Genomic DNA, 13967 nt, shown 5'->3' with positions numbered 1-13967 from the left:
CATTCTACCTTCATTGTTTGGCACAATTTTCATAAGCGTGACCTTCGTCGCTCCAATTCAAATTAAAGCGACCTTCAGGAACCACGTATTTTTTTATTTTATCAACAACTTCTTGTGGGGTGGAAGCAACTTGCACGATTTCACCATTTTTCGCACTAATGAAACACTCTTCAATAGAATGTTTAAGAAAATCCAATAGTTTGTCGTAGAAGCCATCAATGTTGAACAAAATGATTGGTTTGTTGTGAATACCCAGTTGAGACCACGTGATACATTCCATGATTTCTTCAAAAGTCCCATACCCACCAGGCATGGCCACAAAAGCATCACTCAAATCGGCCATCATTCTCTTCCTGGTATGCATATCTGGTACGATTGTAGTGTTACCATATTCTTTAGAAATAGGAGTAGAGCCCTTATGGTTTTCTACAGACTCCAACAATGCCTTGTTAACATCTTTTTCATCCTCGTCACTCCTTTCCTTGGACACAAGTGCGTTTGGGATGATACCATGCACCTGCCCGCTTAAATCGGGACCCATGGTTGATCTTGCTATCTTGCCCATCAGACCGGTCGTCCCTCCTCCGTATACCAGTTTCCATCCAAGCTCATAGAAAAGGGCTCCTAATTGTTCCGCACTCTCAGAGTACAGCGCCTTAGATCCAAATGAAGACCCGCAATAAACGCATACGGACTTGGTTCCTGCTTGGCTATTTTTACCATTGTTACCACAACTGCTTTCCATTGTCATCGTCGTTTCGTACTCCTCGATTGCCTACGATTTAATCTGGGGTTCATACTATTCAACTATGGAATAATTCTGTATCCTTAAGGGACCAAAATATGACTACCTATCACTGCACACGGAATAACTGGCAGCAGCCATCTACCCTAAAGGTCACGATAAAACGTGCTTGGCAATATAAGACACAACTGCTCTGACAACGGAAGCAGGTGCAGTAATATCAAGGCCCTTACAGTTTATTCTCTCTGGGGTTATGTTTTATAAATATAAGAAGGATAAGATCTAATGGATGCGTTGACTCCCAGGGACTCTCCAAAGCGCGATGATTCGATGGTCACGACCACAGCCACAGCTGCTTCTGCCAAACCAGATGCTCCAACCATGAGCAAAGAAGGCATTGTCCACGGACACATTCATAACTACAATAACATGACCTATATCCATGGTCATCTACATCACAATGCGCCTGTGGACGACAGTGGTGTCTTAGTAGCAGCAGCAACATCTACAGAAGCAGCAGCGACCGCCGCTACTACGGATTTTGAACCGCGAGCTGGCCATGATATGGGTAGTTGCCATACTAATGAGAAATGTAAAGAGTACGCTGATTGCCAACATTTCGAATTCTTGAACTACCACAATAATGCTTCATTAGCGAAATATAAAGATACCACGACGTATAACGTTAATAATAACTCTTCTACCAACACTTACCATTCGGCATTTACCAATCGTACAAGTACTCTGCAAGATGCTAAAGGGCACATACCACGTAGGAAGGATTCTTGGTTTAACGACGATTTGATACTACTGCCCTCGGCAAAGAAAAACAAACTCAACTCACAATCGGAATCTGATGATTGTTATTGTACTCCCAAGATTTTGGAAATCTGTTGCGACGAAAGCCATCCCAAAGATGAGATTAGTATAGAACAAGATAAACTTGACGGATCGACAAGGAAGTCTAAGCATGAAGACGTTAACGATGTTATAATATTCACAGATGTGAAAAATGACCACTTAATGTCGAATTTCAACGTCCATGAGCAGTACGACAATGCTAACGCTCATGAAGGTCACGTCCATAATGGTAATGTGTCTGATAGCTTCTCTCAACTGATGTCCCACTTATCAGATATTGATTGTGATCTAACTTGTGATACCTCATGCACCGCTACCACGAGCGTGACCACCGGCCATAAGTCTGCTGAAGAAAACCAGTCATTAAATAGTGATGACTTTTTCCATAAATACTGTAAGTTTTGTGAGGAAAAAACGGATAATCAACCGTGCTCCAAGCACATGCATTTAGACTTCAAGAAACCTCAGCTGTCCCCAAAACATTCAACTCTACCACTACCTACCAACACTTCGCAAGGCGTAAATTATGCTTATCACGAACATATTTTAAATACAGATATGGATTTGAAGATTTTGGAAGATCTATGTAGTATATCTTCCTTATATGAAGTACCCTTTGGAAAACACATAAGTCACCACAACCATAGTCACGCGGGTGCTGGTGTCAATGATGGTGATTTAGGAGCAGGAAATCATGGTAGCGGTAATCAAACAATGAATCTTTTATTATCAAGCATCAACAGATGCAACCCCAAAAACAACACTAATGAAAATATCGACACCACAGCTGATGCAACTGCAACCGATCATCAACACCATCATCACAGAATACAGTTACATTCTCACAAACCAAACAGAGCCAGTAGTATTAGCAATTCAGCTGGTACGGCGAACATAGAAACTGACCTAACCAATAATGATTTGAATGAGTTAATTTCAAAAGAGTATAGTTACGAAAGGTTTAGAAATCAAAGTGAACCACCCTTACTACCTAAAGCCATTCATCAGAATCAAAAAAACCGTAAATCTTGGCCTACAAAGGATCTTGATTCTGCTGATTTCAGCTCTTTGGAAGACTCATTATCTTCTAGCATCTCTCCTCCCGTACAAACAATAAGCACCATAAACTTCAACTGGTGTTTCAAGGAAGAGAAAAACAATGACCTAAAATGTAAATGGAAAGAATGCCCTGAATCCTGCAGTTCATTGTTTGATCTGCAAAGGCATCTTTTAAAGGACCATGTGTCACAGGATTTCAAAGATCCTATGGAACCATTAGCTTGCAACTGGGAGGATTGTGATTTCCTTGGAGATGATACATGCTCTATTGTCAACCATATCAATTGCCAACATGGCATCAATTTTGATATCCAATTTGCCAACCCAGATTCATTATTGCCTGACGATGTGTCAAAGGTAAAACACCATTTACTACATTGTCCGAACCCACAAGTGCATGAAGTCCCTAAATCTGATGAAGCACCTGATCTGACGTTATCGATAAATGATGTATCAAATATACCACCACTCAAGCAACCGGAACAAGTGGTTTGCCAATGGAACAATTGCAATACATCATTTTCCAACGCTCAAGAGTTAAACGACCATTTGGAAGCAGTACACTTAACGCGAGGTAAATCTGAATATCAATGTCTATGGCATGACTGCCATCGTACATTCCCCCAAAGACAAAAATTAATCCGTCATTTAAAAGTTCATTCAAAATACAAACCTTATAAGTGCAAGACTTGTAAAAGGTGCTTTTCAAGCGAAGAAACTTTAGTTCAGCATACCAGAACACATTCAGGCGAAAAGCCTTATAAATGTGACATTTGTAATAAAAAATTCTCCATATCAAGTTCTTTAAAAATTCATATAAGAACTCATACTGGCGAAAAGCCCTTACAATGCAAGATTTGTGGTAAGCGATTTAACGAATCATCGAATTTGAGCAAGCATATCAAGACCCATAAAAAAAAATACAAGTGCTCCCACTGTCCCAAGAGTTTTGACGATTTGGCAAAATTGAACTCACATGAAATGAAATGCTCTTTGGAAAGGAAACCTTATCCAGAGAAGTGATCACCGTTGGCCCGGTGCCAAAAGAAGGTGAGTTGCAGAATTGCACAAATGCATACTTAGAAACATTTTTCATATTTATTCACACTATTTCAATGTATAATAAAATTTGCAATTTTTTTGTAAGCCTTTACAGTACACTTTTTCACGTAATAGCGTACTTCAAGCTTTATTTTTTGTATACATTTCAGGAAAACAGGGGTTAAAGAACAAAGCATATATAAGCCTTATAAACAACAACTAGTTAACCAAAACACTATTACTAGATACACAGTTTTTAAAAATAACATAAGTAGATTCTAGAAAATGAGTCTAGTACCATATGAGGAAGGCTCGTTGATTTTGGATGACCCTAATTCTAAATCAGTGGTGATCGTCAATCCAAAATCAGGAACTTTATCATTTTTCCAGCAGGACAACAGCAATGACGACCCAGAAGGAATCGATGATCTGACTGTATCCTCATCGGCACTAGAATTTCCCTCAGGAATTCATCAGTTCAAGAGCCCTATTGCCTCTTATATATGCCCCCAGTGTGGAACGGAAATCAACCCTGATATTTTGAACAGGAGACAACTTCATCGTCGAGCATCTAGTGGTGCGGAATCTGAAAGCAGTAGGCTCGCTATTCCAGAGAATACAATACCGCTTGGGTTTGAATTTGCGAATTCAAGTTTTTCAAGAAGATACTTTCAGTTACTAGAAAGAAATCATCGGCACTACGCCTTACAAAACGATACAAGCAATAAGGAGAGACAGTTCAATAAGAATAAATACTTCATCCCAGATGAGCTGTTTATTCCGGGATACTTCCGTAAATTTTTCAAAATATTATCTCTGCTGGGAAATGGTGCAAGAGGATCTGTATACAAAGTTGTACACACAATAGGTAATACTGAGTTGGGAGTTTTTGCACTGAAAAAAATTCCCATTGGAAACGATATGGAATGGTTTAATAAATGCATAAGAGAGGTAAAAGCACTGAGCTCGCTAACTCACAAAAGTGCCAACTTGATTACATATAATCATGTTTGGCTGGAGATGGACTCTTCAGTTGGATTTGTCAGGTCCATTGATGGGAGTCAATCAGAATCACAGGAAGAAATTCCTTGTATTTTCATTTTACAACAGTATTGTAGTGGCGGTAATTTAGAGGACTGTATCTTGAGAAATGTTTTCGACAGATTCTCAGATACTGAACCACCTGAAGAAAGAAAGAAGAAATTTAGAACTCGTAAGAGGAACAACGGCAAATCAAAAGAAGTTGGTTTGTCTACTGAGCAACTCGTATCGATTATAAGGGACATCGCAAGAGGGTTACACGAACTACACAGTATTGGCTTAATTCATAGGGATTTGAAACCCTCGAATTGTTTATTGTTGACCCCATTCAAAAATGACGACGATAATGATGACGTATACGAAAGGGAACACAGTCCAGATGATTTTTTTCCATCGATTGTGATTGGCGATTTAGGCGAAAGCCAGTTGGAAGGAGAATCTAGATTAGGCACTGGTTGTACGGGAACGTTAGAATTTACAGCACCCGAACTTATTATCCAGGGAAGGCCAGGTTCTTCTTTTACGTTGCCTTCAAAGTCGAATCATACATACAATGAATATACCTTTGCTTCGGATATGTATTCCTTGGGAATGATTTGCTATTTCATTGTGTTTGGTGAGTTGCCGTTTGAACCCCAGCTGGATATAGTGGATTTGAAAGTACGCATTAAGAATTTCAGGTTTGACACCGAAAGTATGATCGAAAAACACCAAGCAATGAAACTGAAACCAATAGACTGTAAAATTTTCCATCTGATGGATGCCCTTTTACAACCAAGTAGTAAGGCTCGGCCCACTGCAAAGTCGGTAGAGAAGACATTGGATGAAATGTTTGTAAATTCCAAACCAAGTAAAAAATTTTGGGAAGAAAATATCGACAACACGATGAATTTCACCACAATATCAGAAGTAAACGAAAATACCAACAGCTTTAGTGATGATTATATCGAGGGAGACAATGTGACTTTATCATTACCAGCACCGGAAGGAAATATAAGTTCCATATCATCCCAAAAAGTTCATACGTATTCTGCCCTAAACAGGACAATACAGATATGCTATAAGCTAGTCTCTATAATACTAACAATAATTATCTTCAGATTTACGAAAACAGGGTCCTGGCTCTCTTATTTGTCACTGATCTTATTGGGGATGGTTTTTAAATCACCTGCCGATGAAAGAGGTAAACATGCAAGGGCGTTGGTTTTGCTGGCCCTTATTGCGGCATGCAAAAGATACATATTTTAACAGTAAGTACACATCACAAATTAAATAGCACATGATTTTTTTACTTTACAAATTTATAGAAGGTATGGTAGTTTATCACCAATGTTCACGAATCATCTTTACTCTTCTTCTAAGGGCCGCTGACAAAAGTACATCATGTTAGAAAAATTTACTGATGAGTAAAACCATAGCACAAAGTAACAAAATAAAAAGATCTAGGTGGGATAAACCTCAATTGATCTCTTTAGGAGTAAAATTCTCTTCATTATGACAGCAGAAGGTGTACTCTCTCGAGAAACAACGTCCAATACAATACAGCATCCCATCAATACCGAACAATATCTTAATGTACAATCAGCGATAGCCCCAACAAAAAGTTTTCATACAACGAGTGGAATTATCCGTCAAACTCTCGTGGACACGTCAAATGACGACATTTACTCTATCAAAAATTTGAAAGGCTCGAAGAACCCTGTTAGTCCTAGTGTTTCCAACGTCGGCTTCCAATCAATATTCCAAACTGTAGATCATCCTCGATCCAAATTAAGTGTGGCCTCGAATCATTCTTTTAAAAGCAATGATGGAGCTTCAGCTGTAACATGTAGATCTAAATCTTCTCAAATTGGAGAAGCACAAAGTGTTAACACTATCGAATGCTCCAACAATCTCTCTAAAAAGCTCTCCTCTGATGCAATATCTATTACTCAGAAAAGTTTACACTCTACGCCATCCGGCAGGTATATCAAAGAAAAGGCGTCTGGATTCTTTAATAGAAGGAGCCGGGCACACACCACCATTTCATCTGATCCTGCTTCTTTTTTGACAGATGCGAGTACCTTGCACAGTAGTTCACATTCATTTCGCAACGTAATTAAGAACTTTTTTCAAAGCAAAAGTCACAGGCACATAGGCCAAGACACTATAGAACCTGCAATTCCAAATTCTTTGAGTAAATTTTTACATTCCTCTTATGGAAGGCACAAATCCCCGTCACAATTCATACATATCAATGCAGGTCAGCTTGTGGACTCAGGAACTTCAGTTTATTCGCTAAATGTCAACCCATCTGGTGTCAATTCCAACACAATTGTAGAAGATCCGCTTTCTGGAATAGATCCTGCTTCACCAAATCCCGTTTCAATGTTACACGATCTTTTGAGAAATTTGCCATCTTTGGAAGCCAACTATAAACATTTCAACTCTCAAGAATTGACGACACTCACAAATAATATTTGGAACATATTTTGTAGTAACGTAGCAGAGTTATTCAGGACACAAAGAATATGGAAACTCAGGGCAAAAATAGAGAACTTTAACGAAGTTTTAGAATTTTACTGCATTTTGAAAACAGATCCAAGAGTTACCAATAGTGGTATGAGTAGAATTATCAGTGATTTGAAAGAATTCTTGGTGAGTTCCCTGTACAGTTTAGAAAATCAGATTGTTTTTAACTATTCCAATGAAGACACAATAAATAATGCTTTGAAAAGATTGGGTGTTATATGGCGAATATTTTATCAAGAAGTATATTATGATTTAGCAGCTGTTTTATTGCCGCTGGATCAGAATACTAGAGAAAATGGTGATTCTACAGTAATGAAACCAGATAATGAAAGCCGGACGAATACAGCAGGAAGTTACTCCATCGGATTTCTTTTGCTCATGTGTTTTAGGGATTCGATAGTTTTGCCTTGTTATGAAAACTTTGTAAATAGTAACGATGGTATAAGTAAAAGTTTCCAACTTTACATTTTCAACCAAGAAGAAGAGAGCAATGTTACCGAAACGGATAAACTGACGCTACTACAGTGCTTCGGCATATTAAGTACTATTCAAAGCGGTGATAGGAATCAACGGATTATTGATGAATTATTGACGGGCATTAGAATGAGTATATAGGAAGTATTTAACATCTTATTTGTATTTTATTTAGTATTTTCAACAAAACTTCATTCCATCCTACACCAAGGTCTGTTGTCTGTAATCTGGTGCTCACAGAGTTTAGGTTCTAACCCTAAACCAAGCAAAGCAGCTAAAAACACACCAAATGAATCCGCGATGGATACGGCTCCCATAGCGAACTCTGCTTCTTCAGGTTTCTCTTGCTCAAGAATATTTAAAAACGTGTTAACATACGATGCACCACCAAGAAAACCCTCATAGAATATCAATATCATTACCACCCAGGGCGAATGAACAACATAGAACCATGATTGTAGTACTGTTGAGCATAAATTCATACCTTGCAAGAACGCTAAAATGTAAAGACTCCTCATTCTTACAAGATGCCCAAAAGATCTCGATAGAAAGACACCCAATTGATAAAGCGTACCATAAGTTACGTACATATCCCTGTACTTATGAAAAAAAAAAGGCATGGACTTACTTTCCCTATCACCATTAATTGGAAATAATAACGTCGGAGATACTGCTTGGTTAATTAAATATTCGAACAAATAGACAGTGGTTAATGGAAGCATGTATGGAATAACTAATCTTCTAAGTCTCTTAAGTGTTTGGGAGATGTGCTGTCTCGTGGAGTGCATGGATTGGGAAGTGTTCATATGTGTAAAGGCGACAACAAACGGCTCCAACTGCTCATCCTCTGCTTCATCGATCTCTTGAAGACTTTGATAGTTAGAGTTCACATCACTAGAATCTAATTTGAAGTAAAATAGGAATGAAAATGGAAGGACACTAAACATCAGCAAAGTCAATTTTACTTGTACTTTAAAGACAGAAGTTAAGACCATGTAGGATGCTCCTCCAAGAATTCCTGCCCCACCTGTACCTGATGACCATCCATTTAAAGAAATTTGTCCATAATAATGTGTTAATTGCAGGAATGTCACTTCGCCAAATCCTGAAGATACAGATGCGAAAGATACTCCCAAGAGGCAAACAAACAAGTTTTTAAAAGAAACTAAGAACATCCCTAAGCAACTCATTATAATCAAAAACCATATTCTATAGCTGTACTTGATTTTATCAATAAAAAATGGAGAACACAATTTAACGGTCAATGATGGGAATATATCGGCTAGCAATACTAGAGATTTAGGTAATGTAGGGCCCACGATATCAACAGCTGCAGAAAGTATCACCACATATAGTACATTATTGATTAAACCAAATAGCCAAAAGTAGCAGTACGCCTGGCGGGATTTATCACTCATTTGAATTTGCTTATGCTATATCTCTATACATGTGCAAGTGCTTTATGGATATACCTTTCGAAGCATCACCATTCATTTATATGATTTATCTTTATTAAGGGTTTAGTTTTTTGGCAGTACGCGAAAAACGTGTGGATGTTTGTATCTACTATTTCTATATAAAAATACAACCGCACTTTATAGAATCTATCGATTGAGCAAAACCAATTATAAAAAAATTACGTTATAAGTAATCCTTAAGTAGTCTTAATCTCTCTACAGCCTTTTCTAAATAAGAATCATCTTTACAGACTGCAAACCTTAACAAGTTTTCAGCAGCTTTTTCGTGCTCTTTAATGTAGAATTCAGTGGGAGGAATAGCAACAACGCCCAGTTCATTAATCAACCAGTGGGAAATGCGGAAATCTTTTCCCTTATCCCGGATTTCCTCTGGATATGAATAGTCCTTAGGAATTTTAACCTTAGAGAAATTAACGAGAACAAAATATGTACCCTCAGGGGCAGTGTAAGGTAATCCCAACTCATCAAAAATTGATGTAAAAATCTTGAACTTAGTGATGTATTCCTGTCTCATTTTCTCGAAATAGCCGATTTTCAAGCCATCGTCAATAGAGTTTGCACAAGCTTCCTGTAATGGAGATGGAGATGAAAAACATATTCTTGTATGCGCCTTAGATACATAGCTTAGCAAGTCTGCATTCAAGGATACAACCCAGCCAATTCTCCAACCAGTAGCAGCAAATAACTTTCCAGCAGAACCAACGGTTAAGGTCAATTGCCCAATTTCTGGAGAAATTGTGGCAATTCTTGTGAAGGAATCAGTGAAATACAAATGTTCGTAGACTTCATCAGAGATGATGATAACATTGTGTTTGACGCAAATATTACCTAAAGTGGTAAGTTCCTCGCGAGTAAAGACTTTTCCAATTGGATTGTGAGGAGTATTGATAATGACGGCCTTTGTCTTGGGCGTAATTGCCTTCTCGAATTGTTCAAAGTCAATGGTCCATTCTTCACCCCTAGTATTCCTCAGGTCCAGCTCCTTTGGAGGATTAATAGGGACATAAACTACTTTTCCGCCACACAGTTCAATATTTGAAATATATTGGTCAAAAAATGGCTCAAAAACAATAACTTCGTCGCCAGCATTCAAAAGCCCCATTAAGCAAGAAAGTATACCCTCATTGGCTCCAGTAGTTACTGTAACATTTTCTGTTGTCAGATCTTTATTATAAATGGGGGAGTACAATTTAATCAATGAGTTGATTAAAGATGGGCGACCTCTAGTTGGAGAGTATTGATTGACTAATGGAATCTCTAGGGCTTTCTGACATTCCTTTATAGCAAATTGAGGTGGAGAATATGAAAAAAAGCCTTGACCCAAGTTAATCAGCTCACGACCTTGGTTCTTGGAGTTATTGGCTGCCTGTGCAGCGGCCTCATTAGTCAATGACCAAACATCTTTCGCCGTATTAGAGGTGAAATATTTGTTTGCGACAAATTTCGGTTTTGAAGTAGACATTATATTTGCAAATTGACGGATAAAACGTTGTTTCATGGACAGCTCAAGAAGCAATATATCTAAGGCACGGTCAAAATTAATCAAATGCCTTACATGTCTTCATCGTACTTGTCCCTTTTATACATATTTTGAATGTTGTATCTCAAGAGTCATAATGACAAAGAAAAAAGCCACAGTTTCCATCACGTGCTAAATAAGGTATTGTAATTGTAGGGAATTCCTCCAAATGAATAATGAACATTTATGTTAAAATTATTATCAAGTGCAAGTTAGAGAAAATCTACGTGTGTGCTGGAAGAAGCAATGTCGAACGCAACAAAGCTAGACCAGTGTAATGAACGTAGACTATATTATTTCTTTTGAAAGTAACGATGCCATCAGCCGTTCAATTAAGATACATTGCGGAGTTAATATTCTTTGAAGAGGTCTGTTTTCATTAAATATATTATGATACTGGATTTGAGATCACCATACCAATATAATAACCTGTTGAATTTCCTATTCCCCCCAAAAGATATCTGTGTTATGGATATTGATTAGGCAAAGAATATTGAAAACGATCACACAAAAATAGAGTGTTCAGTATTTATACGTGCACTACGATGGATGATTTTCTTGTATCATACCCATAGGACTTTATTTTTTTGGAGTATTGTGTAGGTAACAATTTATCTTATTTCTATATATTTTTTCTATTCAGGTAGCAAACCCCGCAAAAGAATACAATTACTAAGTTCACTAACATAGAGTTCAAGCTACTATTCTCGAATGAAAGAAGGGATATTTACTGAGCACGAATGAGTGTTGCTAAACATATATGGTAAGAGACAATCATATTACTTTAGCAGCAAGTTTCTATTCGTCGAAGCAAACATCGTAAAATTAAAATTATTTCAGCAAGATGCGAGTGTCTTGCTGGTCTAATGATACAATATACTGAAAATCCTTCTTAAAGATTTGGTACATAGCAGTAAGATTTATATACCATCTGGTTCGTATACAATATGCGCCCCATTATGTGACATTTTACATTTGCTACACTGTACAGACGATGATAACAAACGACGCAAATCAGATATCTCATTGCGTTTTAGTAGTGAGTTGTTGAGAAGCATGCTGCAGTTCTTCGTTACACTCTTTAATAATCTTTGAATCTATTTCAAGCATTTTACGTAGTTCATTCCATTCACTTTGGCTTTTTTTGTCAACTTGGATAGTCTCAGTTTCAATGCGAGTCAATTCCCTTTTCAAATACGATAAATCTTGCTGAAGGGATTTTTGAGAGTGGACGTAACAGTTAAACTGCAATATCTGATTCCGTATCTCTTTGAACCATTCCATCTCAGCATTACTTATATTCTTTTCTTTAAACTTATTAGATTTGGAAATCTCCGAAAGGTTTTCGGTCAATTTGCTAAATCTCTCCATCAGTTTTGATTGTCTAATTATTTGAGCATCCCATTTTTTATTTTGTGCTTCAAATTTTTTTCGTAAATCAACATCTTTAGAAATTATCTTACATGTGGATTGTAGTTGACGTGTTAGTTCAAGCTGTTGCTCATGAATTCTGTTGTATATAGAAACACCTAAGGATTGAGCTTTGGCAATTTTTTGCAGAAATTCTTTCGAAACATCTGTGAAAATTTCCAATTGGTTTTCGCTCGCTTCATTTTTTAGAGGTATCTGGCGATCTGTTGATGGGATAATCTGTTCACATGGGCTAATACAAGCTCTCTGAAAGTTCTCGTTTAACGTCAGAATCTCACTTAGGGGTTGTGTGAAACGTAATTCATAACGACATTTTGCCAAGCCACTCTCTTCCGTCCCTATATCAGTTTCAGTTTCCGTGCTTTGCATTTTCTGATCGACTGATACAGTTTGAAACGTTAATTCCTTATTTGACGCTAAAGCTAAATTGGACGTATTATTCCAGTAGATATGCGCTAGATTCGGCATTCCTTCTACGGTTGCTATATTTTCAATTTTACTTTCAAATTTCAAATCTCCAAGTGGATTTAAGTCAGATTCGTTTATACATTTGCTGATTGTAGAAGTCCAGCTTGTGGAGTTCACTTGGTATACAAAGTTTTTGGAAAAAACGTATAATTTCCCCATTTGTTCTGGTAGTGTTATTAGGGATTCGATTTCTTTTTGCATTTTAACACGTTCAATTAGAACTAAGGAATCATTATAAACATAATTTCCCACATCCCATGACATTGACATTTCCAAATCTTTTAATAACAAGATTAAGGACCCATCGTCAAAACTAATACAAAAAATTTCATTTTGTTGATTGTCAATTGATATGGTTGCGATATTTTTTGCAGTATAATCATACAACTCGTTTGGAAAGGGGTTTATGGTGAATGGACCTTGCACTTTTACTAAACGGTATTCGCTATCTATATCGACCTTGTTAAGTTTAGAGTCCCAATTTTCGTGAAGTTTTGATACAAACTGCAATTGTTTGATAATGTTTCTTTTGACCGTAACATCTGTTGTTGGATCCAGGGACTCGTACATTACTAACGATTTATTTAAAATCCAGCTGAGATCATTTTCATTCAACAATAAGGCAGATGGTAAAAATGGGTAAAATGCAAAGATATCACCACCTTCTGTAGTATTTAGACAATATAATGTCAACCCATCTTTACTAAATACCAAATCTGTGATGTCATTAAGGCGTGCATCTAAACCAAAGGAGTTATTAGGTTTATTTAGAATGATAGGCTTTTCTTGTTGATTGAGAATATCAAACATTATGATAGTGTCGTTCTCTTTTAGGACCACTATACAAGAATCATGGTAACTCTTCGGATGAAATAAGACTTTCTTGATAAGCGATTTGGGGCCAAGTTCAGTTTCATCAACAGAATAGTGGAAAACTTGGAATGCATCTTGAATAGAAATATTTTCAACATTGGAATAACCCCAGGGAACTTCCATTACAAAGATTTCTTGGTCATTAAAAAAACAAAGTAAGTCACCGGATGTACTAGATATCACATGGAAGGTATCATCTAAGACCAGATGACGACTTAAGCTTAAACTATGGTAACACGGATCGGTGAGTACATTGTACCACCTTATTATATTATCTTGAATGAAGACTATTCTTGTACCATTTTGAGAAGTGAAAATATAACGTGGAGATTGACTCGCTGAAAGAGATGCTTGGAAAATAGGCAATGAAGCTAAGCTTTTAGATTGGGACATATCAAAGGTATAAGAGACACCACCACTCAATTGTTGCTGTATCTTTTATCAAAACATCAGAGGTATTTAGAGT

The 13967-nt window shown here is 37.2% G+C and overlaps 7 protein-coding genes across 7 annotated transcripts; 3 read left to right on the top strand and 4 right to left on the bottom strand.

Annotated features, from left to right (window-relative positions):
• Positions 1-10: 10 nt before the first annotated feature.
• Positions 11-751, bottom strand: LOG1 (Log1p; the record flags this gene model as incomplete). Its single annotated transcript, XM_056223470.1, has 1 exon — positions 11-751. The coding sequence occupies one exon, from the start codon at positions 749-751 to the stop codon at positions 11-13; it is 741 nt and encodes a 246-aa protein (XP_056077486.1).
• A 279-nt stretch (positions 752-1030) lies between these two features.
• Positions 1031-3688, top strand: ZAP1 (Zap1p; the record flags this gene model as incomplete). The annotated part of the gene is made up of 1 exon (XM_056223469.1): positions 1031-3688. One exon carries the CDS (start codon positions 1031-1033, stop codon positions 3686-3688), a length of 2658 nt encoding a protein of 885 aa, XP_056077485.1.
• A 303-nt stretch (positions 3689-3991) lies between these two features.
• IKS1 (protein kinase IKS1) lies at positions 3992-5995 on the top strand (the record flags this gene model as incomplete). Its single annotated transcript, XM_056223468.1, has 1 exon — positions 3992-5995. The coding sequence occupies one exon, from the start codon at positions 3992-3994 to the stop codon at positions 5993-5995; it is 2004 nt and encodes a 667-aa protein (XP_056077484.1).
• A 246-nt stretch (positions 5996-6241) lies between these two features.
• Positions 6242-7873, top strand: BIT61 (Bit61p; the record flags this gene model as incomplete). The annotated part of the gene is made up of 1 exon (XM_056223467.1): positions 6242-7873. The coding sequence occupies one exon, from the start codon at positions 6242-6244 to the stop codon at positions 7871-7873; it is 1632 nt and encodes a 543-aa protein (XP_056077483.1).
• Positions 7874-7923: 50 nt separating this feature from the next.
• Positions 7924-9150, bottom strand: YHC3 (amino acid transporter YHC3; the record flags this gene model as incomplete). The annotated part of the gene is made up of 1 exon (XM_056223466.1): positions 7924-9150. One exon carries the CDS (start codon positions 9148-9150, stop codon positions 7924-7926), a length of 1227 nt encoding a protein of 408 aa, XP_056077482.1.
• Positions 9151-9373: 223 nt separating this feature from the next.
• Positions 9374-10708, bottom strand: BNA3 (kynurenine--oxoglutarate transaminase; the record flags this gene model as incomplete). Its single annotated transcript, XM_056223465.1, has 1 exon — positions 9374-10708. One exon carries the CDS (start codon positions 10706-10708, stop codon positions 9374-9376), a length of 1335 nt encoding a protein of 444 aa, XP_056077481.1.
• A 1044-nt stretch (positions 10709-11752) lies between these two features.
• On the bottom strand, positions 11753-13894 carry NUP82 (linker nucleoporin NUP82; the record flags this gene model as incomplete). Its single annotated transcript, XM_056223464.1, has 1 exon — positions 11753-13894. The coding sequence occupies one exon, from the start codon at positions 13892-13894 to the stop codon at positions 11753-11755; it is 2142 nt and encodes a 713-aa protein (XP_056077480.1).
• Between the last annotated feature and the right edge of the window lie 73 nt (positions 13895-13967).

Source organism: Saccharomyces mikatae (assembly GCF_947241705.1).
Source record: "Saccharomyces mikatae IFO 1815 strain IFO1815 genome assembly, chromosome: 10".
NCBI lineage: Eukaryota > Fungi > Ascomycota > Saccharomycetes > Saccharomycetales > Saccharomycetaceae > Saccharomyces > Saccharomyces mikatae.
The sequence above is the reverse complement of the archived record's forward strand: the minus strand, read 5'-3'. Positions and strand labels throughout refer to the sequence as shown.